We start from the raw sequence: 27397 nt of genomic DNA, 5'->3' as shown, positions 1-27397 counted from the left end.
ACATGGAATTTGTGAAATTGAATTAAACAAAAATTTATTGCTATCCATTAGATTGTTATCAATACAAATTCAAGCACAGATTATTGATGAATCGAGAGATTCAAATATTGATTACTTTGAACAATGGAATCGAATTTTCAAGTTGAGCAAGAAGTGAGAGTTCAATCACAAGCTACAAATTGAGTTCTTGTGGAGTTCTTGAGGAGCAATCAAGGGGGAGAGACAGAGAGCACCTATGCTTCAACCACGAATCAAGCTCCTTGGACAAGCAAACAAGCCTCCAACAAATCAAGCTTCAATTCACTACAATAGCAAAATTGCTAAAACAAGAACTTTAGTGAAGAGAATACTTATAGAACGTTGGTGAATCGAGACCAATAAGAAACCCTAGAAAAAGCCTCAAATCACCGAGTTGATCTTCTCCAGGGAGATGAACAGGAAACCTCAAAAAAAAAGGCCAAATTGCCTTCAGCGAGCAAACAAGTTTTGAAAAAATTGAACTTTGACCCAATCAAGTTTCCTTGAGAGACAAAATCAACCAACATATGAAACCCTGAAACCCCAAATCGTCTTCAGCCAACAGACGAGCTTCAAACAATTCAAACTTCTTGAGAGAGAGAGAGAAGGATACCAATCTTAAAGCTCCAAATTGAGTTCTATGGAGTAAACACGAGAGAAAAACGGCGTTAATTGTGTGGATAAATGGAACTCCAAATGGAGCAAGCATTCAGGCATGGAGTAATGAAGCTTTGAACGTGAACCAAGTAAGAGAGAGAGAGCATGGAGCTTTCGCAAAGAGAGAATGTTTCGAATGTGAAGCAAGGGGAAACAATAGATAGAACGTAAGCAAATGATTCTCTCTAATATTTCGATCACGTCAGATAAAAATACTTTTTTTTACTTCACTTAGTCCACATTGGCACTACATCAACACTATTTGAAGTCAATCATCCAAGTCAGCAATCACGTTAGACTTTTAACATAAACATAATGGAGGCTAAATAGGACATTTGGGTATAAGTTTATAATTTTTTATGTCAAAAAAAAAGAGTTTAAGGTAGATGTTCAATAATGAGCCTAGTTTGGAATATTTAATGATATTTTTCCCTTTTTTTAATGCTCTTGATTAAGGCAAACAAACAGACCCATCTGTCCACGTGTCTCCGGACTGTTCCCCCTCAGCGTCATTCCATCGGACGGCAACCGTTGAGGGACGCCCTTTTATTTCACGTCAAGTTTCGCTTCTGTCCTTTTTTGAAATAATGACTAGAAGGAAGCACCAGTCAGAAGATTTGCCCGCCCAAATTAAACGCTCCACCCCCCCAAAACCCTAGCTTTCAAAATTGAAACTCCCATCCGAAAAACCACCTCTATCTCTCTCTCTTCTCTCCCTCCCCTCAGTTCGAGCTCTGATCTATTCAACGATCCCCCCAGAATCAGTGCTACTTAGCGACGATCCTTAAAGATCCGATCTTGACGAATGGCCGACTCCGAATCCACTCCATCTCTCCCTGCTCCTGCTCCCCTCTCATCCGTACTCTCTCTCCCCGTGTGTTTGGCTTGCAGACATGCTTGATTTGCATGGTGAGATCGTGGGTTTGATGGGTGTTTGTTTCTTGGTTTGCAGAGGAAGGAGAACATCACTCCCATGAGCTCGAAGATCGCGGTAATTCGTTCAACCTGTCTTTTCTTTCTCGGGTTCGGTTCGTAACTTCATGTAGTCAGTGCTCTAATGGAGCTACCCTGAGATATGATTAATTGGGTTGAGGCGTAAAGGGATTTCTTTGTGCCCAATTGAGTTCGTATCATGGGAACTCGCTTTCGACTGGTTTTTCCGGCGTTGCTTTACTTGTTGTTCTTGTTTCCGTCTGTCCAGGAGTTGAACGAATCGAGGTCGGAGCTTCTTACTCGAATCCAAAGCCTAAAGCAGGTGGAAACTCGCATCTTTTTTCCGTTTCTATGTCATAGCAGTTTCTAATTTGCTTGTGTTGTGTCTTCTCTTTTTTCGATGGCATCTGTTTTACCGGGTTTTCGAAGGGAGTGGTGTCTGATTATAGTTCTGGTCTGCTTATGTAGGATTTGCAAGGTTGGAGGTCCAAGTTGGACACCCAAGTCAAGATCTACAAAGATGTAAGCTGTCTCTTTCTGTGGATTCCATTAAACTTTGTATTTTTATTGTCGTTGGATTCGTATAACAAAGCATGGCATGGCCTGCGATCCTAAAGGTGCCCGAGTAATCCATATTGGGATCCAGTTTTCGACAACGAAAACATTTCATTCATGTCCTAATCACCACCTTTCTCCCTTTCACTAGGCTTGTTAAGAACTAGATTGTTCTATATTCTTCAAGTATGGGCTGCAATACTGAACTTATCCCTGTACATTAGCCTTGTATTAATGTTTCACATGATTTTAGCCACTTCCATCCTTGATTTTGGTGGACTTGTTGCTCTGAGATTTTATGGATGGTTGAGTGCCTATACCCACATCACTTTCTCCGAACACAAGAATCTTCTGAGTTAGTCGTATGATCATGTAATGTTTTTCTTTACTGGTTTTGCGTGCCCATGGCCATTACAATTTTTATCCTCTGATCTGTTCACAAAGTCTTTTTTTTTTTTTTTTCAATTGCAATTCAAATCTTGGTTTGGACTATGTGGTAGTATGCAAATCTTCTAAGACCCTTTTTTGTTGTCTTCATGTCTTTCTACCATGTATTTAAAGCAGCAAGTGAAGGTAGTGGGCATGTTGCTTAGCATTGTTATGGGGGTCTTTCAGTTGATGTGATGCCTAAGCGGCATGCAGTATTTTTACTTGAAACTTTGAAGCATATCATTCATAGAAATTTTGAAGGGCATAATTAGGGCTGAGACATCTTCTTTGAGAAAAAACCATATCCTTTTGCTGGTGGAACCCAATTGCCTTGTGTCCTGCAGCATATACTTTTCTGAAGAATGCATCGGCAGATAAATTTGGTCATGGGATTTCACCTTTATGCCAAAGAACTGTGGCCTGAAATTACTCACTGCTTTGTGGCAGAGGACCTTGAATCTTCTTAATTGGAAAAAAAGCTTTCAAGTTCTATGTTATGCTATGAAGGAATTGTTTTATGTTACCCTTCAAATGAGATTTCTTTGCTCAATTGCTAAATTTTTTACACGATTGAAAAACCATCCTCATGAATTAGTTTTTATACAGGAACTTTCAGAACTTAAGAAATCACTTAATGTTGAGGTGGAACAACTCAGATCGGTAAGTGATGATTTAGCTATTTCATCTTTCTAGTTAATGTAATCTTTCTTGTTCTGACTTTTTCTTCTGCAATGTATCCAGGAATTTAAGGAATTGAGAACCACTCTTCAGCAGCAACAGGAGGATGTCACCACTAGCTTAAGGAATCTTGGGGTACTATCTTCGGGCATGAGATTTTGTGAACCTAATGGGACCTTTTGCATCTTTACTGTTTCATGATTTCCTCTGCAACCATATTTGCATGGTGCTGATGCGTGCCTATTTCCGTGTAAATTGATCCACTGATTGATATACCTGTGAATCTCCAGTTGCAGGATGTTTCAGGAGATACCAAGGACAATGTGATCCAAAGTCCAATTGTCAAAGAAAGAGAGGATGGTGTGGATGCTGAGCATGTTCCTACGGTAGTCATAAAAAAGGAAGAACCTGAATACTGAGCAGTATTCATTTTTGAGGTCCATCTCTTGTGAAGAAGAGAATATTACTTCGTATGACAAATAATCAGTCACGTCCACCATTATGTTCAAAAATGTTGTAGTTTACAATCATTATCTGGCGTAAAGAATCAATTAAGAAAGACTCGCTCTCTTCATTCATCAATTGATTTGATCACCTTTATCTTGTGAATTTTTCTATACAGTTGATTTTGTAAGTCTTTTCAATCAAGTGTTCAAATTTTTATGGACTGTTCCCAGAAGACGTTCAAGGATGGTTCTACCAGAAAGTGTAAACCAACGAGTCACTTTGCACGACTTGCAAGCTCACAGTTTGACATCTTTATATGGCAACTCTGCTGCGAGCTGCAGCTTGCACAGTTAATATTGGCACATTTTGTTCCACGCCTACCCTGAGTTCCTGGAACTCCACATTTGAAATATGATCACCTTGTATAACAACTAGGAATTGTCTTAATCAGAATTGGAGATTCAAGCATTGACATAGAAAACAAAAAGGATTTCGCAAGGAAAATCTACATGTCTTAGAAGCAGGGGCAATGAGATTTCACATACCTATAGAAAGATTGAACTTATGCAAACACAGGACATTTACCAAAAATTTTTGCAGGAAAAGGAGGATACACAACTTTGTTTGCAGAAATATGACTGGAGCTAATTACAAGGGACTCGTGATAAATTATTTTATCCAACAGACTGTCTGATGTTGCATATGTACACTTGTGAATTTCTCTGTTTTTTTTTTTTTTTCCCTAACAGGAGAGAAGCAGGGACTATCTGCTGTGGTATTACATAACTAGGAAAATTAAAATCTATAGAATCTTATACACATGTCGATGCTTTGGAAGTGCGCTGATTAGTTCCAAGGATTACAACAATAACAGTTACATCGTCGTGATACTTCCTCCTCCTCCCTGGAGGAATTTTCATCAATTCCTCCATACTGAAACCTGCAATGTTAAAATAAATGTATCAAAAGATGCTGATCAAATAATTGTAGTTAGTCATCAAAAGTAGAATGGCTGCATAAATTAGTCAACCTTGCTATTTGTTTTAAGAAGCTTGCACACCATCCAAAAGATGGGTAACTTTGTTTATATATGTCAGCAAGTGCAATCCATTCACTCATCCATTATTTCTGTTGCCAATTCTTCCTTTATCCTCATAAGCTAGCAAAACAATAAGATTTCTCTCTTAATGGCACAGAGCGAGTCTTTTAGCTCCCTAGATTTATTTTGGCAGAGGATGCATTGGTTTGGAATAACGGATCTGCCACGTACAAGCTCCACTATTGCAACGGGAACATGGACGTGTATCACTTAGGAATAGGAAACCTAGGTGTGTGATGACAAACCTCCACTGTTCTTTCAAAATAAATAGTTATTAAACGAGGCAAGGCCAAATGCAACGCATGACACAAGTAAAAGTTATACTGGCAGTCTATATAAGAGCAGGTGACTTCACAAAAGAAAGATATAATATGCAGAGTAGAAATGGATCACTAATAGAATATCATGTTGCATTTATAAACCAGGTTCCACGCTGAAACAGGGTCAATCATAAACACACATATGGATATACAAGGTTTTCACTAACAAAAGAAGAAATACTGTGCCCCGCCTTTCTGTTAATACAGATAAAATAAATATTATAAAAAAATCACTACTTTTACCACAGACTACCTAACATACGATGGACAGCAACCACTTGAACAAGGGTATAAACAGGCGACTCGATTGACTATCCCTGTCACCATTAGGACAATTGACTGAAAGAAGTCTGCAATTACGCAAAGGAGCATTGGTTCATATTGAATTTAAATCAATACAGGATACCAACTCTCGCAACTAATAGTCCACACTTTCATATGCCCTGGATCATATTCATATACTATGAAGAAAAACTCTAGAAGGACAGAGTCAGCTTAACATTCGGATTATCATTTCACAAAAAAAAAATAAAAGAGAATCAAGCAAGAACAAGTAGCACGAAGTTTACCTGCAGAATTGGCTGCCCTCAAAATGAGCTGATTTACTATATATTTTGCCGGATCAGCAGAAGGGTTGCATTGGATGTAGGAATTCACAATTTGTACCACCTCATCGTTGCTGAAGAAATCAAACAGACCATCACTTGCAACTATGACAAAGTGATCGTCTTTTGAAATTCTGTGCACATTCACTGATGGTATGGTGGAAACATATGGAGGGCTTATAAGATCACGGACACTCAGGATACCCATAAGTGCATCATTTAGAATCTTCTGCAGATGTAAGAGGATCATTAGCATCAGCACATGCCATATACACATAAGCAGCATGGGGGTAGAATAGTCATTGAACTCTACCACTAATGATGATAGTACAAGATTAAAGTTCAAGCGCCATGGAAAATCTTTTGTGTACCCAACGATGTCCACATAAAAGTTTCTTGGATCAGCACAACTTGAGTTATACTCAAATGGTGACCGAGATTATTTTTTTAATAAAGATGCTGACAGCAACATTGTTCATCATTCAGGAGAAGATGTTTCACAAGGGCATGCCCTGTAGTAAGATCAACAGAGTGCCTGCTCATGATCATCTTTCCATGTACGAGATATGAAAAGATGGTTCTGAAAACAATATCTAGAAAAAGTTGCATATTTGTCAAACTTTGCCAACTGACTAAGAAATGGTCATGCTATAGGTGAGGATCAATGTATTTTTAACCAAGCGAATATCATGCATTTTTATGTGTATTTGCTCCGCTCACACGATGCAATTTGACTAAATGTAGTGATTGAGAATGAGAAACCACCTTCTTCAAGTATCCAACTCCAAGGGCACGTGTGACTTTCAACTTGCCTTTGACCTTCCCCATTGAAATGGTCATGGAGTCATCAGGATGATCACCCAGTAGTCGAGTTCTTTCAACTTCATTGTCAACAGTGTGGCTCTCAGTGAGCTGGATGGCTTTCAACTCCTTGCTGCCATTGTTGTCATGCTGTTCATATGTTGCCAAAACAGCTCTACTATCCCCAAGACTGAGTGTGTACAAGTTATTGCCATGCAGAAGCACAACCAATACACAAGAACCAACAGAAACTAAGTCAGGACGATCTTCCATTTCCTGCTCAACCATGTATAAGAAATCATTTTCTGCCTGATTCAAAGCATGTAGAAGACAATCTACAACACCTCTCTGAAATGATTCTGATGGCATATTCATGTGAAAATTTTGAGCATTCTTCATGACGTTCTCAGGATTTGGATTCTCAAAATTGCAGTTCTTTGATAGCAAATTCTTCCCATGAGAAGTATAACTATTATCCTCTAGAATGTATTGGAGAGACCCATATGCATCTGAACTATCAAAAGCTTTCAGGCACTCCTGCTTTGACTCCCAATCTAAAGAAGCATTAAAGTAATTTGTGAAGGTGTCATATAATGTCCCAGCGAGAAAATCAGCTGCATCTCTTCCATTGAATCCATCATAAATTCCACAGTATAGCCATCCATTCTCTTCAGAACAAACAGCTTGCACCCTGTCCTCCCCAGCTGCCCCACCAGCTACTTGAACTTCTGTAGCATTCAGAAAAGTGTCACCTTTTGAAGGAGCGCTCATTGCCTTTAAAAACGAATCACTTTCAAAAGAGTCACTTTGACAGGATGGACTACAGCTTAAGTTAGATGTACTGCTCTGTAAAGACGATGATAACATGTCCAACTTTAAAAGGGATGGTGATGAGGCAATCCTGCGAAATGAATTTGGAGAATCCCAAGTAGGAAGTATTTCTTCCCCTATCACCCCGTGGCAGATATTTGTATTTGCCAAGGTGGCATTGGCACTTACAGCAGCACCAGATAAGCAGGAGAATGATAAACTACTGGGTCTTTGCATTTTAATTCCACGAAGCATATCACACCCATTAGAAACTTCATAGGTATCAAACTGGTTTCCGTTGCATTTATAGCCAAAGCTCACTTTAAATTCCGTATCATGTTTTATTGCATTTGTCCCTTCCATGATTGATTCCTGTAAGAGTGCAAAGTTGCATAAATAAACACCAAATGTGGCAACAGTAACAAGTAGGACAAAGAGGCAAAGGGACTATCTCCAGGAATCTTCTACCATAAATGTGCAATCATAAATCACCTCTTAGTCTACTCCTTTTCAAGAGAACACCCTGCATGACAGAGAGATGTAATCCTGATAAAGGAAAGAGTTTAGCGATGGTCTGTGTGATTGAACTTCTAAAGTTGTCTTTTTCTTAAGACATTTTAACATAAAAGATTTTCTAAAAAAATATACCGCTACAAACTTCCAACGAGTAAATTTATGATTATAACGACTCGTCATGAATCTGTATAAAGTAGAGTGTGTCTCCAGTTCCCTTCACATCACACATCTCAACCAAGTTTTTGCCATGGCAATCCAAGTAAAGAGTGCAAGGCGCATGACAGTTTAGTCGAGGCATGTTCCCCTTTCAGTCATCGAATTTTTGGACATTAAACTTCCAAAATCTACATCCTAAAAGTTTTGCATCTAAGTCCCACGAGCAAAGAAATTTTGAAAACTAAAATCGCCATGATAAGAAAGGTAAAAAACAAAGAGCATCGTCGTCGGCTATCAACATTAGTCTAAATCATTTCACGCCACAGATTTGTTTTTTCAGGGGAAAAAATAAAAGCCGTCTCACAAATCAAACAAGCATACCAATGAATTAGTACAGAGGGTAGCATCCGTAATCTCATATAAGTAAAGATTACAAGGGAGGTCACTTAAGTTTAACTTACTCTCAAACTGGCCATTTTCAAAATTCCAGTCTTTATCTCTGAACTTTGGTTTGCTTTCAATTGGGTCACGTTGGCAACCAGCCGACCAAAATTACGCCAGAATTTTGTGGACGATAAAAAAAATAAAATAAAATAAAATTCACAGCAGCATTAGGCCACTCCATATATTTCATTGAATGTCCATCGACTTCACAATCAATGCCAAAGAGGCCACAACTTTGGATCAACATTAAGGGTGCGTTTGCGATTGTCTCGGTGGAAATGATTGATTTGGAAAACAAATCATCGCTTGCAAAAATGAATGAATGAAAAAACATTTTCATTGTCCAAGAATATGTCCAAATATAAAGTTCATCAGCTAATTATTTCTCGAGCTATGAAAGCAGTCATTTTTAAGAAAATAACCCTTCAAATCATTCGTCAACCGCAAAACAAACGAAGCCATTCAGGCGGCCACATCGCATCGAAAGTCAAAGCGACCTATATAAGTTGAAAAAAAAAAATCACGCGAACGGCGCGAGCAGATTAGAGACCGGAAAACAAGGTGCAGCGGCAAGTCCCAACATCTCCCGACAACAAACGCGCGAACAAAAAAGCAACAAACGACATCGAGCCTCTCCCTCGCACGCGAACAATCCGCAGAAAATGAAAAAAAAAAAAAAAAAACTCTCCCTAGCTCCGATCCAATGGGAGAAAAAACAGCACAAAGCTACCACGGCAAGCGATAAACACGCGCGGCGAAGATGGCTATCACCTGAACCGAATCGAACAGAACCGAAAGCGAACAATCCGCAGTAAATGAAAAACAACTCTCCTCAGCTCCAATCCAATGGGAGAAAAAACGACACAGAGCTACCGCGGCAAGCGAAAAACACACGCGGCGAAGACGGCTATCGCCTGAACCGAACCGAACCGAACCGAAAGCATAACAGAGGCGCGAGCAAACGCACCTCGAGCCTGATTGGGCCGCGGCGGCGGGAACGAGGTCAGAAGCGGGAGCGGAGCGGGAATGCGACCATGGCGAGCGCGGGCGGATCGCTGCTTCTTCTGCTTCTGCTGCTTCTGCTGCTTCTTCTTATTCTAGAGATAGAGAGAGAAGGTGGGAGGAGAGGCGAAGAGAAGGCGTCAGATGGAGAGAATCTGGGGCCGTTACGAAAGCAGGTTTTTAGTCTGACAAGAAAGAGAGAGAGAGAGAAGAGAGCAGGAAAGAGATGCGCGCGTTTTAATCGCGAGCGAAAAAAAATAGGAAATATAGCCAAAAAAAAAAAAAAAGGAAAGAAAAACGAAAATTGGAATTTTAAAATAAAATAAAAAAAAAGGAAAGGAGGAAGGGAAGGGGAAATTCGGATGGTGGAGAAGAGAGGGGGACGAGGGCGGGTCAATCACTCAACCCTCTCCGTCCGCCCGCTTCTCCCACCCTCCTCCCCGCCCTGCCTTTTTCTTCCATTTGCCGAGAAAAAGATCTAAAGGGAGCATGATGCTCACTTTTAGGGAATAGGCGCCAAAAAAAAAAAAAAAAAAAACGCACAGAATTTTTTTTTTTTTTTTTTTTTTTTTTTTATAAATGGAATGAGAGGTGTGTGTGGGGAATGATTGACTGGTCCGATAGATGGAGCGGCTCCGTTTACTTCATAAAGTGGGAGGGGGAATTGGAATTGGAATTGGAATTGGAATTGGATTCTGATTTTCGTTAGGTACGATTCACGACGGATTTGATATGAGGAAATCGCTGGAGTCTGAGCAAAAAAGTTGTGTCTGAAAAGATGCGATCGTGAGTTTGAGTTTCCCATCTGTAGTTGAATTCGAAAGGGAATATGACACGAATGATTCACAAATTTCGGTTCAATGTATAATGTGGTTAATAAACTTTTTATTTGTTCAATGTGATTCTTGAATTCTAACTTGATATACAATGCGATCCTTGAACTTTTAAATTGTTCAATATAGTCCTTAAACTTTTAATAGAAGTTCAATTTAGTTCATAAATTGTATGAAAATGTTCAATATTGTTCTTGAATTCGAATTAATGGAATGACAATATGAAGCATTTCTATATAGTTGATAGGCTAAATTGAACATGCACCGAAAGATTCGGAATCACATTGAACAAATTATAAGTTAAGGGACCTCATTACACGTTAGGTTAAAGTTCAAATATCGCGTTGAACAAATCAAAAGTTCAACGAGAGCCACATTGCACATTGGATGATAGTTTATAGATCATTTATGTAATTATCTCTTTTAAGAATTTTGTTAGCAATGATACCAGAGTCATGATTGAAATGATTATAGTATAGGAAAAATAATGATCATAACATGAGTAGGTCTATCAAAATAGATCATAAACCAATTTTGTTAATGATGAGCTGAGTTGTTTTATAGGTTAGCTATTATTATTTAGTAAATTGGTCATAAATTGATTTAAAACAGTAAAACCCAAAGTAATATTAGTGTTAAATGGATTTATAACTTATTTATAACTAACCCACCTTTATAACTCTTTTTTTCATTTTGTCTTGCCATCACTCAATCTCGAGCTCGCTCACTCTGAGCTCTCATCTTAGTTTGAGTATGGATTTTTTTAGATTGGATTAAGTATGAAATTATTTTAACGATATGGGTTAGGTCTATAGAAATGGGTTATAATTGATTATATAGGTTAATTGAATCTAATCATTTTCGATCCACTTATTTGACAGGTTAATCAGAACTTGGAGACAGCAATTATGTAGTCATGACTGAAATAATTGATAAAGTAATTATAGTCCATATAGACCGTCCAAAGATGGCCGAAAAGCACCATTAAAATACTTACGTTTAGTCTGAGAATGACAACCCAAATTCGAAAATCGAAGTAAAACCACATAGTCATACGAACATAATAATTCGTCGACTAAAACAACTATAACTGAAATATTATTTTAATGAAGCAACTATATATTTAGAGTGGGTTTTTTTTTTTTTTTTAAGTTGGAAAATTTTTTTGGTTGTAATTTGGGATTTTTATGAAGATCAAGTTCATCATATAAACAAATATTGAGAGGTGAATATATAAACATAGTGAGACTGACGTAGCAAAAACAGATGATTAGTTGATAACACAAATCGAAAAAAAAAAAAACTAATTTGCGCAATGGAGAGAACTCTCTAAATTTTTAAATTAGCGAGCTTGTTTATGGAAAAGAATATTTCAAATTTATATGATCTGAAATCCTAAAAAAAATAATCCGATAAATCATAATTAGAAAGCCATTAAAAAAGCGACTGTATTTTAAAAAAATATGATGTGAAATCCAATCAAATGACTAATAATAGCAAAACAAAATCGGCTAGGATTCTGGATTTTATCTAAAAACCGAATAGATATATCTAAATAAAGCAAAATCATAAAGTGGCTAACTGCGATTTGATAATCATCATTCCAACTTCAGATTGTTTTGATCTAGCGAAAGCAACGAATTTATCGACACCACCGTAGGAGTTTTCCTTACAAATCATGTTTAGATGTGGATGACATTCCATATTTGACCCGATCACAAAAATGGACTAAGCTCGAACACAAAAGCCGATCCGAAATTCCACCACACTCAAGAAAGTTTTGAAAATGAGTACTTCTCGTTTTCGTATAATATTCGTTTTTTGTCTAGAGGACGAGATAATGGGAGATGATCTATATTTCCTTCTCATCGTATCAAGAAAATGTTTGTGCGTGCGATTAATCTATTTGATTCGACTTTTACATTTCATTTTTAATTGTCATTTTCTAAATTGAAATGTTCTTTTTTTTGCGCACTTTGACATTTTAAAAAGGGAAGAAGTCACCAAAAAACCCCCAAATTTTCTTTAAAATAAAAATTTACTCAAAACTTTTTTTGTAACACAAAAAACCCCACATTTTACTAATCGTGACACATTTATCTCAAACTGTATGACCAATGGTATTTTCGTCTTATTTTTTTTTTTTTTTTTTTTTTTTTTTTTTTTCCTTTTTTCTTCTTCTCTCTTCCCTCCATCGATCAGGAAAGCCAAACTCAGACAAGGGTCGCCCTCGCTTGGGCCTACAAGGGTTGCCCTTGCTGGCGTCAGGCAAGGGTGGCCCTCACCTGAATGTTGCCCTTGCCAGCCCAGGCTAGGGCGACCTTCGCCTAGGTTGGGCAAGGACAACCCACGCCAGATTTGACAAGGGCCACCCTCGCCCGATGCTGCCTAAGCTAAATTTGGCGAGGGCTCTCGCCTGTGTCAAGTGAGGGCCCCTCACCTACGTTGAGCAAGGGCGGCCCTCACCACAGTGTTTCCCTCACTAGCCCAAGCGAGGGTGACCTTTGCCTAGGTCGGGCGAGGACAGCCCTCGCTAGATCCGACGAGGGCCACCCTTGCCTGACGCCGCTTGGGTTGAATCTAACGAGGGCCCTCGCTTGCATTGAGCGAGGGCTGTCCTTGCCCGACCCAAGCAAGGGTCGCACTCGCCCGATGTCGGCGAGGCCGCCATCACCTAAGTCTGGCTTTCCTTTGCCATGGCAAGCGAAGGGAAGAGGAAATAAAAAGAAAAGAAGAAGAAAAATAAAAAATTAAAAAGTAAAAGACGAAAAATGTCTTATAATTTGGGGTAAATGTATCACAATGATACAAGTTTAAGGTTTTTTTTTATGTTATTAAAGAAAACTTGGGGTAAAGGTGTCATAGTTAGTAAAGTTCGGGGCTTTTTGTGTCATAAAAAAAATGGAGTAAATTTATCATTTTGGTTAAAGTTTGTGGCTTTTGGTGGCTTTTTCCCTTTTAAAAATTCGAAACCTTGAGATCTTGACGACATACCGGTATCAACACATATATTCACAAGCAATCTTTTTTGATAATTTATTTGAAATTTATAGTGTTTCAGATTATGACGGAAAGGGAACCTTCTTCTTTTGCTAAATCTTAATCAAACATGCGCACAAGTCAACTTTTATTTCCCAACCAAAAAGAAAAACTTTGATTTTCCACTTTCTAAGGCTTAGATTGCAAGCTGTTAAAATATGTCTCGAGCTAAATCTATTCCGAATTGGAATCAAACATGCGCACAAGTCAACTTTTATTTCAAAGATATGTTTTGGATAGGAAACCAACCAAAAGAAAAATAGTTGTGGATCTTTGATTTTCCACTTTCTAAGGCTTAGATTGCAAGCAACCCAACCCAATGAGGTGTCACAAAGCTAATAACCCAAAACGACTTTGAATTAGAAATTAGCTTTAAGTTCAATTGCTTTTCTTTTGATGTGGAGTTTTGCTTGATTACGTATTCATAATTGAGTTCACATATGCTTAGAGAACAACTTTTACCAAACATATCAAAACTTAGGATCCGTTTATTTCATAAAAAAAATAAATGATCTGAAAATTATTTTCCTACAAATAATCATATGAAGTAATTAGTCAATAGAAAATATTTTCACTATCAACAATAATTCATGTCTAAACATTTCCAGAGACTACGGAAATATCTTTCGTTCATCCATTTTTGTAAATCGTACAATCAATCATTTCATTTTTTATGGAACTAACAGAAAGTTTGGATTGGAATTTCCTAATACAGCATATGGTCTAGATTTGGGACATTGATGAAACATATCGACCAATTTTTTTTGCCTAACTCATTCAAATCAAACTAACTAATTTTGTCTTTATTTTTTTAAAAGAAGATATCAAGAAATTTGATTTATCAATAGTTAAACTGATAAGTGAAGATGAAGCCCACGTAAATAAGATAGACCCAGCTCTTTTGCGTTTGAGGTTGCAACATACAGCATTAGGCCAATACATGGAATTTTAACTTTTAGACTCAATTTATTTTGCGGAAAATAAATGATTTTAAAAATATGCTTTAAAAAATGATAGCTCGTATTGATACAAAAATGAATGAATAAAAATATTTTTATAATTCGTAAAAATATTTAGACATGAATTATTATTGAAAATAAAAATATTTTTTTATTACTTAATTATTTTCGGACGAAATCGGAAGAATTTCGGACGTCGATGCAGGATGGTGGTGGACAGCCGAGAGCCCACGTCCACCAGAAATCCAATTATTGCACAGGCATTTTTAGATGCTTTATTAGATTCTTGCAATAAACACTGGCGGTCCGTGATTTTTGTCACGTATTAAAAGTTGACCACTTGCATTGAGAAATTGATAGCTTGACTTTATAACGTTTGGTGGGCTCACGTAAAGGAAGGCCTTCTTTAATCATGCCAAGGACGGATTCAATGTAGTCAAAACGATATGAGAAGGAAGAAAAAAAGATATTATTAAGTACTTTTAAGTCTTTTATATTGAGTTTATTAAAATATCATAATTTTTGCTTTTCAATCACTTAAATATCATAATTTTTATATGGTACTTACCTAAATACTATAATTTTTTTTTGATAACTTAAGTGACATATAACATTTCAATCGATCATTTAGTGCTTTAAATGGCACATCAGATTTTCGACATTAAGTAAACGTTGTTTTTAATAACTATGGCACTCAAGTGATGGAAAAAAAAAGTTATGATTGGGGGAAAATCATATAAAAGTTATAATACTTATGGAAAATTTCAAAAAAGGGCCAAGTACCCTCATTTTTTCAAACAATGACCCATAGTGGACTTTATTTCAAATAAAAGTCTAAAGTGCCATCACTTTATCAAATAATAACGTAAAATAGATCTCGTTTTAAATAAAGGCCTGAAGTGGTTATATTTATTCAAATAAAGGCCTAATTGTCCTATGATCGAGGAAATTCGTCATTTTTCCTTATTTTGTTTTTTCCTTTCCTTTTTTCCGGTTCTTCTTCTTCCTTTTTTGCTAGTGGCCAATCAGCCATCGACGAAATCGGTAAGGGCTGAGCAAGGGTCACCCTCTCTCAATCTTACGAGGGAAGGCCTCACCTGGGCAAGGCAACCCTTGCCCTGGGGAGGTCGCCCCTTGCAACTGCCAGCAAGGTTGACCCTCGTTGGCCCCAAGTGAGGGCTTGCTGACCTTGCTGGCTATTGGTAAGGGCCAACGAAGGCTTGCAAGCCCTCGCCCGCAACTAGTGAGGGCTTGACAATCCTCGCCTGCCGTCTGCAATGATTATTGAGCCCTTGTTGGCCCCATGCAAGGTTGACCCTTGCTCTCTGTCAACAAGTGCTTGTAGGCCCTCGTTGGCCACTAGTTGTTGAGCCCTTACTAGCCCTTCCAGCATCCTATGAGGGTCACCGAGCCCTCGTTGGCCTTTGTCAATGGGTGCCAGCCGACATTGGGAAAGAAAAAGAGAAAAAAGAAAAGATGATTTGGATGAAAACGCCATTGATTGGTTGAAAATTTTAACTTGTCGGTGACCGGCGAGGTAAAGTCCTAATTTGAAACAACTATGATCACTTCAAGCTCTTATTTAAAACAATCATGGCCACTTCAAGTCTTTATTTGAAATGGCATCCATTTCAGGCTCTTATTTGAGAAAATGAGTGCGCGTGGGGCTCTTTTTCGGAATTTTACCTAATACTTATGATATCTTTATCCCAAAAAAGAATCTTCAACGAACAAAAAATTAACAAGGGAACGATTATGAAATTCACTTTGATTATGTTTTCCTTTGTCAAACATCAATACGTATGGGCGAGGAAATGCCACTATTTTGAAGAGTAAAAGCCATCAATGGAAGCTAAAATGGTGGCCACCCGGACCGGGTCGGGTCCAGCTGTCGCCTAGCTCAGCAAACGTGGAAACCCTCGACTGGGTAGACTTGTGGAGCCGGGTCAAACAATTGGGGGATCTAACTGTTGGTGACCCGGAACCAGTCGTCGAGGCCTTGGGTCTAGTGTGCGAATTAAATAACATCAACATCAATACACAACACGAGATACGACACAACACGATATGCATATATCATTTTTTTTTAAAAGAGAAGATTTCGACACGTTGAGATACATTGCATATTAAATATACATTTTTATATATAAATGATACATTATCATTTTTATGAATGTTTCAATTAAATTAATTTAGTTCAAATTCATAAATAAATAAATTATTAAAAAAAAAAAAGAATGTAGAATGAATTTACATTAAAAATTGTGAGTCATGGGAAGTGAAAATTAAAAGAGAAAAGAAAACTAAGTTTTTCTTTTTCCCTCTTTATTGTTTTCATTATTTTCATTTTCTTACATATTTACATTTTCACTCGTTATTTATTGAAAAATTTTAAAACTTGTGCACGTCGAAATCGCGTGTTCAAATTCCATACTCTCGTGTCGGACCATGTCGGTAAAGTTAATCACGTGTTGAATTTTCCAACAACACTTGTTAACCGTGCTTCAGAGCGTGTCGAACACGTGTCAAAATATCGGACACGACACAAAAGCTTTCAAAAAAGTGCCGGCATTTCTTAAAGTGCCCCATCCTCCGGAACTTTGGCGCTGCCTTAGAGGCCGCGAGCTGGAGTGAATTCCGAAAAGAAACGACTCTTACCTCGTAGGAAGTGTTAAATTCCTGTCGAGAATTCTGTATAGATTTTACATGGCATGAAGATAATTTTCTGAGAAACTTATCCAGAAACTTATCCATATGAAGGTAGGCTAAGTAAAAGTGAGTGGGTCTGGACGACTCAGGAGAAGAATGGAGCCCCAAATGATCTCCCCCAAGCAATTCATACATGGACCACAGTCCATCTCTCAGGACTGCCTCACGTTCGGTCGTACACACCCGATTTTCCGAAGAGGCTGATGCTTGCGTCCGCGCCGCGTTGTCCCGTTTCATCGCCACCAGAACAAGCTCACACAACATATCGACACAGACGTTAAACTACCGTTCAGCAGGAATACTCCAAAACACAATCAATGTCGACGGGAGCCGAAGCTGCAGCATCAGCTAAATATCCATTTCACAATGCTTCATGGGATCTGCGACGCAAGTCTCGGGCGATATCCCCCCCAGGAATATGATTTGGGCATAGATCAGCGTCACAATCTCGAGGGGAACAAAGAATCACGAGTTGGCATTGAGCGGGAGAATCCCGACAGAAGAGTAGCTTTGAGACAGGCCGGGAAGCGACAAGAAGACAAGCCAGTTCCTAAATTCACAGCTAATCTGCTTTCGTGACGCATGAACAATACAATGACAGTCACTGATAACTACAGGAGCTCACAGCCACCGAATGGCATGACATCCTGTTCTCACTTCTCAGCCTAACAGAAAGGATCATAATATGCGTATATTCCAGAACTTGCCTAATGCGACTGGCGATAAAGAGCTTATCATCTCATCTTTCTTGAAGTTTCTGGAAGCACCACCATTAACGACAACTTTAAGAGCTTGGCTAGAGAGAGAGAGAGAGACAGAGAGAGAGATGTAACAATGGAACTTCCATATACTAAAAAAATGTCGAACTATTACTTGCACACGTAGTTACCTAAGTCCAAATTCAGAGAATGCTCACCAAGGGACCAATGATGGGGCATACCTGATTATAGGCTCAATATGATTTTGAATGTCTGTTCTAAAATCAAGCCACCATACATTTGACACAAACATTAAGAGTTAATTAGGACCACAATCACCCAACGGTATAGGAGACTTTTGTCACGCCTTTCTTCGTGCGAATTTGGGAGACCTGAACAAATATCGAAGCGCCTTAGTACACAGAAGGCCAGGAAACATTGGAAACACAACATAACCGAAACCGACAAAGTTAAAACAGGAAGAGACATTGGACTTAATTCTCCTAGTTTTTATAGTGTCAACAAGACTTTGAGGGAGTATACTCTCATCGTCCTCTTCTTTTCAGTTGTGAAGTAATAAGGTAAATAAATCAGATACTATCAATCGCATAGTTATTATTCAGAAAATGTGCAGCTGAATACTTGCCTTCATGCTAATTATCTCTGATAGATTATGAACATGGGTACCACCACATGGACAACCTGGATTACTTCCCAATTTCACAATGCGAGGAGTGCTTTCCTGCAATAGGTGCAATACATTGGTTACTTTAAATGCTCTGCATATATACAATGGAAACTACCAGTAACCGTATGGGCAAACAAGACGAGTTATGTACAATACTTTATAAAACACGCATCTACAATTAGCCACTGGAAACCATAAATTCAATGACATCCACATTATCTTTTGGAGCTTTGCTCGTTTGGTTAGTTGGAAAGAAACAATTGAAATGAAGTAAAAAGAATCAGAATATAAATTTGGTAATCTGAATTGTAAATAGAGCTTAAACTATCATGCTTCGTAAGACCATGGAATTGGAGTTGAGGTTTTTATGATTGGAAACATGACCAAAACATACCATAACAAAGAACCATTTAATACAATTTTAGTTCTAAAATTGCCAAAAGGAATTAAAAAAAAAAAAAATAACGAAGAAGAGAGATATCATGCCATACTTCTTGATTTAGTTGATGATACACCATAAATATTTCACTATGGAATTTCTATTTTTCATTAAGTCAACAATTGCTTTAAATTGCATTAATCAGAATGTGGTAATAACATCTTTCTCACTATCCATTTCTTTCCATGTTATTCCAAGTCACCAAACACCAAATGAACAGGAATGGAACATCTCATTCTCATTTGACTATTCTCATTCCCAGTAGATGGGTGTGCCAACAGATTATCAAGGCATTTATATGAATATTTAATAGTTTGAGCGGAAAATAGAAAACTGGCAGTAGGCACCACATTACTTTTAAATAATGTTATCAAACGCTGGAGAAGTGTAAAGCTAAACTGATAATTCCATTTTCAGATGTTAGACAAATAGGTAAACAAATGCTGGCCAGAAGGAATGGCAGGGAACCACACGTGTTAAGTGGGGCACCAAGATTGATTCCCATCAGCACCATCTACAAATTTTTCCAGTGGGAGTAACTACTTTACTCTTCAGATGAATAGACTCAACTTCGTCTTATAGATATCAATGGGGTCACCGGTAATGAGTAGACTGCTTTATAACCATTGCATGAAGAAGTTTGGCTGCTGGATTTGCCCCTGATTTTTGCATCACTTTCACCAATCAAAAAAGCCCTAGAATGGTCAAACCGGATTCACCAGTTCATCTAGTTGAACTGGGTCAATGCCCATTATATTCTGTTTCGTACAATATCATCTGTGTACGTAAGCAGAGTAGCAGATTGAGGACCAGTTCCACCAATTGAGATGTGCGGTCTCATCCTGTTTTGAAACCTTGCTCTTATCACAAAGCATAAAGTTTAACAATGCAGGAAGATATCTGAGCAAAAGGCAGCAGTGGCGATAGTTGTTGTATATGAACTCCTGACCTTGGGAATATAATCAGGAAGGAAACCACCACATTGCTCTAAAGCTTCATCATAAGGTAATACCACAATAGAAACCTGCAAGGAATCATGCAATGAGTAAGATTTTCATATGAAGTAACACGACTAACCATTAAAAGTCTATATTTTTCAACACAAGGAAAAGTAAGTAGCCTCTTACTTTCCCTCCTTTAGATATCAATGCATTAGCTTCCGTCTCCAATTCCTTCTGCTTGTTAGATATTTCACTTGGCGGAATAACACCTTTATATTCCACGAATGGTCTGGAAAAAAATTCTACTTAAAAAACAAACTCCAGCATCCAGTAGAAACAAGAAGCTTTACTTGTGCCGAGAAAACTACTTCTGGAAAATCTATACATATCAAGGAGTAAAACAATATATGGGCTCATATTCAACAAATGGCCAGGGCAAAAAAAATAACTTAAAGATCATTTCACACATCCAGCAGAAACAAGAAGCTTTCCAAACTACTTCTTGGGACATCCATATGGAAGTCTCAAGGAGCAAAATAATATAAAGGCCCATACACCTAAATTTCGCCTATTTAGCAAGATCTTGCATTTCAACAATATGAATGGTCTGGCAAAGATAATGATCGATGGTCCCTATTCCAATACCCAAATAGCCAAAACGACATATGAAAATGCCATATCCAGAAATTTGAAGACTGATCAAAAGTGATAGTTCAAGTTTAATCCTCCAAGTATTACGAGCAACAATATGATACCTAGTAAGCATAATCTAAGTAAACTGCACCAGTTACAAATCCTTGAACTCCAACTCTTTGGATGAGCTTTCTGTTTTAGCCAATGACTCTTTGGATAAGTTTATTGAGTCTTAAAACTTATGTCCAAAGTGCAATTGCATCCTAGAACTTTTCTTTCATGCAAATAAATCCTAGGACTTTTCTTTGGTGCACATAACTCCCAAAACTTTTATCCAAAGATCAAACAAGTCCATTGTTAAATTAGTCATATAATTTTTATGGAAATCCTATGTGTGAGTGCACTGCCAGTATAGGAATCCGACAGATTTGAATAGAATGACTATAACAAACATTTGCTAAAGGTTTGAGGACTTAATTGAACAAATGAAAAGCTTTAAATTTAACTGCACTCGGCCAAAAATTTTAAGAAGTCTTATTGTGATTATTCTCAAATTCACACGATGCACATATAACATCAAATCGGGTTCAAGGTAATACACACTGAGGAAATGATGACTGCCTTGCTTAAACTATGTAGTATCCTCACATAATAACTGAATTGTTGAAGGCTTTATATCTCTATCATTCAATTTTAGGTAGATGCAATGCAACTAAATTAATTCATAGATCATACCCATCTGGGAAATGGTAACCCTTGCCTGGCTCCAAACCAAGTCCCACATTCTTCATACACATGTCCAGTAAATGCCCAGCTGAATGCAACCTGGTTGAGTCAACAGATCATTTAAATAGACTGCATTATAACAGCAGAACAGCACCACAGTGAATCCCAGAAAATTAACCGAGAGATTGCTGCAGATAATAGGGTTTAACTTTGATTCAATATCATGTAAACTTCAGTGATGCAACCATGCACTGAAAGCAATGATTAAATGAGCATGACAAGTATGAAACTCTTTTGATTTGGATTCAATTTAAGGACAGAATATGGTATATTGAGGCCCAACGCAAGTGGATTTTTTGATGCGGAAAAAACTATATGCGAAAACTATATGCGGACAAAGTTATGTCACACAGCAAACACAATATGTTTCGCAAGCATATTGGAACATATGATTATGGAAATAAAAATCACTGTTCATCAAGACTATCTCATTGATATTTCCTCGTTTGAAGATACCGGGAGTTGAGCTTGCGCCTAGATTCATCCACGTGCAAGTGAACTGCCTTTCCTGTCTCAAATTCCACCACGCCATCCCCAACCAAATTCTCAACGTGACCATAATGATAAACCTAGAGGAGACCAAGCAACTCAACCGACGTCAAACTCGACTAATACGAAGAAATCACAAAAAAAATGGCATTCGACAAGCTTAACAAGACAAAAGCGCCTTCGGCTCGTACAATTCCATCTCTCGACCGGACATCTTCCACAGCAAACTTCGCCTCCCCGTCCCCGACCGTGATAAACCCGGTATCGGCCGGCTGCCCGCCGCCTTGGGGATGGAAAATCGTAGACTCCAGTATCAAAGCACTCCTACCATCATCACCACCCTTCCCAAAACGAAAGAGACAGAAAAAAGCAGTCAACTTCAACACCGATTAGTCAAAACACGAATACCCATGTAGCGATTCCGCGAGAAACGACGCACAGAAAGCAGAATCGAAGCGCGGAATCGAAATGCACCGAACTCCACGGCTGGTTTCTCTCTCGGGTTTCTCGGAGGCGGGGAGAAATGGGGAGCGACTGACCTTGAGGAAGGAGACGACCGTGGACTCGGAGACGAGGCTCCGCATGTCGGCGTAGTAATCGAGCTTCGTGGGGCGCGAATCCATGGCTTCCGGCGAGTTGCAGCTCTCGAACCGAGGTTGCTCCGATTGATCGGCGGCTCCATTCGCTGTTTTTCAGCTATCAAAAAGCGTTCTCCGGCTGCGCAGACGGAAGCAGAAGAGCCAATACGATACCTGACACGTGGATTCTATGATTCGGCCCGACCAGTCCATTTTCATTGAGTTTGAATTCCAATTGTTGGCCATGAAGAATAATATGCTTTTGCACCAGCATTTTTAAGTAGCTTTGAGTTTGAATTCCAATTATTAGGCATGAAGAATGATTTGCGTTTGGACCAGCATTTGTAAGTAGCTTTGGGCGTCCAAAGCTCATTTGCTCAAATATCAAGTGTTTTGGAACATTTTTGAAATCCAACTTAAAAGAATGCTGGTTTTTCAAAAGCTGAAAGTCTAAAGCAGGTTGACGGCTAACTTAAGCTTTTAGCATTCTTAGCATGTTGAGCTTTGGGTAAATAAAAAAATTTCTTCCCAAATTATCTTCGTTGATTTTTCAATTTTTCGATTTTGTTCTCACTCCTCCTCCTCTTCTTCTTCTTCTTCTTCTTCTTCTTCTTCTTCTCCATTCTCTATGAGCGGTCGCCAACAAAAGGTAGATAGTCGCCGACGACCGTCGCACTCGCGCATCATGACCTCTGCGCGGAGGTCGCCTAAGCCACACGACCCATTTGGTTGCAGATTTGGTCACGACCAGATGTGGTCGTCGAGGAGGTCGCGACCCTCAAGGTCGTGCGACCCATCTGGTTGCGACCAGATGTGGTCGCCGGCGATCGTCACGCCCACCGCATCGTGACCTCCATGCAGAGGTTGCTGGGGTCGCGCGACCCATCTGGTCGCAGATTTAGTTGGGACCAGATGCGGTTGCCACGGAGGTTGTGACCCATCTAGTTGCGACCAGATGCGGTTGCTGGCGATCATCACGCTAATCGCACCGTGACCTCCACACAAAGGTCGCCGGGATCCTTACCAAAGGCTCGCGTGGCAACCAAATCTGCAATCAAATGGGCCGCACGAAGGTCACAACCTTAGATCTAGTCGTAGCGACTCTCGCTAGAGGATCGCCCAACGCGCCACAACCTCCACTGAGGCCGCATGATTTGGGTCTTGCGACCCTCCAACGAGGGTTGCAGTGACCAGTTTTGGCTGACCTTTTGGCAAGGGTCGCAGCGACCAAATCTGATCACCGCAACGCTCACTGGAGGGTCGCACAACCCTTGCTGAACCGCCTACCTCTGCTAGACAGCTAGCATCGAATTGCCCACCCTTCGCCGGACCGCTTGCTCCTCGCCGGCAACTACTTGTTCTTGATCAAGCAACTCTTTTTTTTTTTTTTTATGAATAATAAAAGCCTTTTGTAAATATAATTTTTCCAAACACCATTTAATATCAAGGCAGCAAATGTCATTGAACAGTATTCAACAATGTATAACTTAATTCTTGGCAATTTAGTTCAAAGAAAATAGATGGTGGCTGTCAGTTTGTTCCAATTTCCAAAAATTCGCAATCCCAAATAACTTTTTTTTTTAAATGAACTGCATTTTTACAAAAATAGATCATGGAGTTTTCGTTGTATATTCCAAAAATTTCCAAAAAAAATTACCAAATGATATTTGCATTTGCCTTAGGACATATTGGAGCCCAAAGCTCCTTGGGAATGAAGTAACTTTCTTACTACAAAAGTTTAGTTGCATCACATCTACCTAAAATCGTACCAATTAGAGCTAGACTTTCTCATTGTTGTCCTTCCTTTAGGCGTACTATTGCAATTGTAGTTTTCGCAATAAGCTTGGAGCTAGCTAAATCTACCAAGTTCTAGATCCCAAACAAAAATAATTAGTAGTAATAGTGATTGAATGTTCAGACCGTTCATCTTAGATTCATTATGAAAAGTAGTAGAAACTAAGACTGAGACTCGAATAGTATGAGAGGTTGAGTTCTCGCAACTCATTTGTGTCTTTCCTTATCCTTTCGATGACCAGACATGCATAGCCTTCGATCTTAGCATGATGAATAAATCTAAGAAAAGTGAAAATGGCTGGAAAAACCTTTATTTTGATTAGTAGGATGTATCATTTTCAATATCACGTGAGATCAACTACTTTGAACGTTCACGTTAGTTTCGCCAAAGTGTCTATCGAGAGTAAGAAACCATGCTTCTTCTTTTTTTTGTGACTCGGGAACCGTCGTACAGCCGGCAGCTGACAGCGTAAATCCGAAACCATGCTTATTTTTTTATACTAGTAGAATCTTCAATAAATGGAAGAAAGTCAATTTTTTTTAGTGTTTTTAGACAAACCTTTGCCTCAGAGTGTGCAAAATGGACTGTCCAAATCAGGAACCGCCTGGACTGAACCGAACTGAACTTAATAGCTTGGTCTAGTCTATAGTTCCTAAAAGTGAAACCAATGTTCAGGTAGTCTAGTGTTCTAAGAGAGAACCAAATTGGATCAACTAAATATGATTTTTTTTTTTTTATTTCTTCAAAAAATTAGTAAAATCTGGACTAAACATTGTCTTTATTTGATTCCAAGTAGTGGGAAAAAAAGTAATGGAAGAAAATGAGTGGTTGGTTCTATAGGACCAAACTCGACTGATGGTTTGGTCCGGTTCTCAATCTTAAGACTAACTAGTCTAATTCTAGGTTCCAATTTTTGGGAACTAGTCTAATCTAATTTGATGGTGGAATCGAACTGGACCAGCAACCAATCACCCTGACCTTTACCTAAAGTACTTGATTCTAATTGTGCACAAATTCCTTTGACACCTGCATCAAAAATGCCTCTCCACAAAATAAGAGAATAGGAAAATAGAATAGTTATTCAATTTTTTTGAAAGAACTTATCTAGAATAATCCAACCCTGAAATTGGTCCACACCTCCAAGCTTTCATGTATCTACAATTTCTGGCCCGCCAGTGCAAGAGTGTCATTAATTTCATCATTATGCATTTCCATGTAGGATACTCGGATTGGAAACTTACTGTTTGACATCTAATAAAAATTAAACAAAATGCACTAATCAAAACTAAATGTGCGTTTGGTAACCATTCCATTATTGAGAACAATTTCTTATAAAAAATTATTCTTTTTTGTTATGTTCTCGGGGACAATTTCTAAGTATTTTAAAGCGTTTGGTAACTATCTAAAATTTCTATTCCCGAAATAGAATTGCGTATGGTACCATTCTGAAAATTTACAATCAAAATCATTTTCTTTTCATTTTTTAATGATTTTATTTCTTTATTTCTTTATTTCCTCTTTTGTTCTTTTATTTTCTCTTCTTCTTCTTCTTCTTCTTCTTCTTCTTCTTCAAGCTTTGTCGGTTGTTGGCCTTGGGATGATTGGCAACTAGCCAGACGAGGGGCGATGACCTTGCCAAAGTGTCACTGGCCCTCAGCGAGGCCATGCCTCATTGGCCAAGCCTCATTGGCAACTAGGCAAGCAGCCTCGCCTAGATCTGGTGAGGCCGAGCTCACCCGTCGGCCAGGCGACGCCAACCTCGTGGTGACCTAGTAAGGTCGAGCTCCATCGATGGCTGAGTGAGCTCGAACTCGCCAGATTTTGGAGAGGTCGAGTTTCACCTAATCATGGCAAGGCTCGCTGGTGGTTGGGGGAGGCCCAAGTTAGGCCCACCTCACCAGATCTGGTGAGGCCGAGCCTCACCAATGGTTGAGCGAGCCTTCGGCAAGCTTGCCAGACCTTACCCTAGCCTAACGAGCCTCCCTCACCCAATTAGTCACCGGTGACTAGTGACAACAGCTAATGGCGGTGGCAACTAAAGAAGAAGAGAGAAGGAAGAAGAGAAAATAGAAAAAAAAAATGAGTTGGCTTGATTCTGCAATTGTTTTCGAAAACAAAGAATAATTTTATTCTTCACTCTTTGATTCTATCCCAAATTTATTCTCGGAAACAAAAAATTTACTAAATGGATTTTTGTTCCAAATTTACCCTCGAGAATAAAAAATAGAAATTTTTATTGTTTGGCAAGTTCCTAGACGCAGTCACAAGTTGCTAAACGCAGCCAAAAGATTACTCAAATTTTGTGGGATGTTCAACTTATCACGCTAATGCCACCTTCAAATTGTCTCCACACACACCTAGAGATTAGACGACTAAAATACCCTTGTGACCTTTCTCAATCACTTAGCCAACTTAGACTCGCCTCTCTATCGCACGACACCATCATTGCTAGCCTCGCACGTTGTTGCTGTCATACATCGCTTGTCACTTGCCTCCACCCAGCTCACATTTTCGCCCTAAAGTCTCTCTCTCTCTCTCTCTCCCCCTCTGCCCTCGACTGTCAGTCCTCGGCGCTTCAAGCTTTTAAGCGCATATTGCCATGATTAGTCGGATAGAGGTTTTGTGAGGAGTCTGACCACACATCAACCTAGGACTAAGGTTTTTGAGGTCTCAGCGACAACCTTCACACTAAGCAAATCTTCTGATCTGAAAATAATTTGGTTAGTTGACATAAAAATGACGTGTGTTGGTTAAAACGGATGTGAAAATAGTGCCACCCATTTGTTTTTGTCTTGATTCATTGCAGGAGTAGTTCCAAGATATATGAGATGCATTCATTGCTAAAAGAGTTGTAGCCCGATAAAGAGGATATGAAGATTACCGTTTGTTTTGCAGAAAATTTACTATCAGAAATTTTTTTCCTCATTTTCCAACATTTTGGATTGCTTAAGAAAATTATAGATGGAAATCCTACGTTAAAAATATAAGAAATGATTTCCTCTTTTAAAACTCAGAAATTAATTTTTAAAATATGATTAAACTTTGGCTCTTAGACCTAAAACCTCGATGCTTGATCATGGGACCTCGATGCCTGTGCTCGAGTCTTTGACGGCCAAGGCAAACCTAGATACTCAACTCCTATGTTCAAGTCACTAGCATTTTTCGACCAAAAAAAAAATAAAAGTCACTAGCATTTGGGCCTTGGTCCATCAAAGTTGGGCCAAAGTGCCTTGATGACAAGCCCAAGACTTCGGCACCCATGTTGAGTCTCGACGGCCATGCTCAATTAGAGCGCGTTTGGCAACCGATCAAATAATGTTTGATTCTGTTCTTTTGTTCT

General features: G+C 38.8%; 3 protein-coding genes across 3 annotated transcripts; 1 reads left to right on the top strand and 2 right to left on the bottom strand.

The window, feature by feature from the left end:
• The first annotated feature begins 1287 nt into the window (after positions 1–1287).
• On the top strand, positions 1288–3933 carry LOC104426154. The gene is made up of 7 exons (XM_010039111.2): positions 1288–1534; positions 1628–1666; positions 1877–1930; positions 2077–2130; positions 3199–3252; positions 3334–3405; positions 3561–3933. Exons 1-7 carry the CDS (start codon positions 1481–1483, stop codon positions 3687–3689), a joined length of 456 nt encoding a protein of 151 aa, XP_010037413.1. The 5' UTR covers positions 1288–1480; the 3' UTR covers positions 3690–3933.
• A 364-nt stretch (positions 3934–4297) lies between these two features.
• On the bottom strand, positions 4298–9702 carry LOC104426163 (probable protein phosphatase 2C 40). The gene is made up of 4 exons (XM_010039123.3): positions 9436–9702; positions 6507–7724; positions 5706–5970; positions 4298–4657 (listed from the first exon to the last, which is right to left on the bottom strand). The coding sequence occupies exons 2-4, from the start codon at positions 7713–7715 to the stop codon at positions 4530–4532; spliced, it is 1602 nt and encodes a 533-aa protein (XP_010037425.2). The 5' UTR covers positions 7716–7724; positions 9436–9702; the 3' UTR covers positions 4298–4529.
• An 8131-nt stretch (positions 9703–17833) lies between these two features.
• Positions 17834–22461, bottom strand: LOC104426175 (alanine--tRNA ligase). Its single transcript, XM_010039135.3, has 8 exons — positions 22224–22461; positions 21876–22025; positions 21652–21764; positions 21145–21234; positions 19963–20065; positions 19785–19859; positions 18355–18450; positions 17834–18100 (listed from the first exon to the last, which is right to left on the bottom strand). The coding sequence occupies exons 1-8, from the start codon at positions 22305–22307 to the stop codon at positions 18044–18046; spliced, it is 768 nt and encodes a 255-aa protein (XP_010037437.2). The 5' UTR covers positions 22308–22461; the 3' UTR covers positions 17834–18043.
• Positions 22462–27397: the final 4936 nt, after the last annotated feature.

The sequence above is a fragment of the Eucalyptus grandis genome, chromosome 2 (assembly GCF_016545825.1).
Source record: "Eucalyptus grandis isolate ANBG69807.140 chromosome 2, ASM1654582v1, whole genome shotgun sequence".
Classification (NCBI taxonomy): Eukaryota; Viridiplantae; Streptophyta; class Magnoliopsida; order Myrtales; family Myrtaceae; genus Eucalyptus; species Eucalyptus grandis.
This window is presented reverse-complemented; position numbering and strand designations above follow the sequence as displayed.

Bases quoted from the DNA above. Each gene is read 5' to 3' on its own strand.
- LOC104426154 (XM_010039111.2), top strand. From the start codon at position 1,481: ATGGCCGACTCCGAATCCACTCCATCTCTCCCTGCTCCTGCTCCCCTC. The intron at 1,535-1,627 runs GTACTCTCTCTC...CTTGGTTTGCAG, and splicing joins CTCCTGCTCCCCTCTCATCC to AGGAAGGAGAACATCACTCC. The intron at 1,931-2,076 runs GTGGAAACTCGC...CTGCTTATGTAG, and splicing joins GAATCCAAAGCCTAAAGCAG to GATTTGCAAGGTTGGAGGTC.
- LOC104426175 (XM_010039135.3), bottom strand. From the start codon at position 22,307: ATGGATTCGCGCCCCACGAAGCTCGATTACTACGCCGACATGCGGAGC. The intron at 22,026-22,223 runs GTCAGTCGCTCC...CGTTTTGGGAAG, and splicing joins CGGTCGTCTCCTTCCTCAAG to GGTGGTGATGATGGTAGGAG. The intron at 18,101-18,354 runs GCAAGTATTCAG...ATATTTGTTCAG, and splicing joins CAGAGATAATTAGCATGAAG to GTCTCCCAAATTCGCACGAA.
- LOC104426163 (XM_010039123.3), bottom strand. From the start codon at position 7,715: ATGGAAGGGACAAATGCAATAAAACATGATACGGAATTTAAAGTGAGC. The intron at 5,971-6,506 runs GTGGTTTCTCAT...TTACATCTGCAG, and splicing joins GAGTTGGATACTTGAAGAAG to AAGATTCTAAATGATGCACT. The intron at 4,658-5,705 runs GTAAACTTCGTG...TTAACATTGCAG, and splicing joins GAGGGCAGCCAATTCTGCAG to GTTTCAGTATGGAGGAATTG.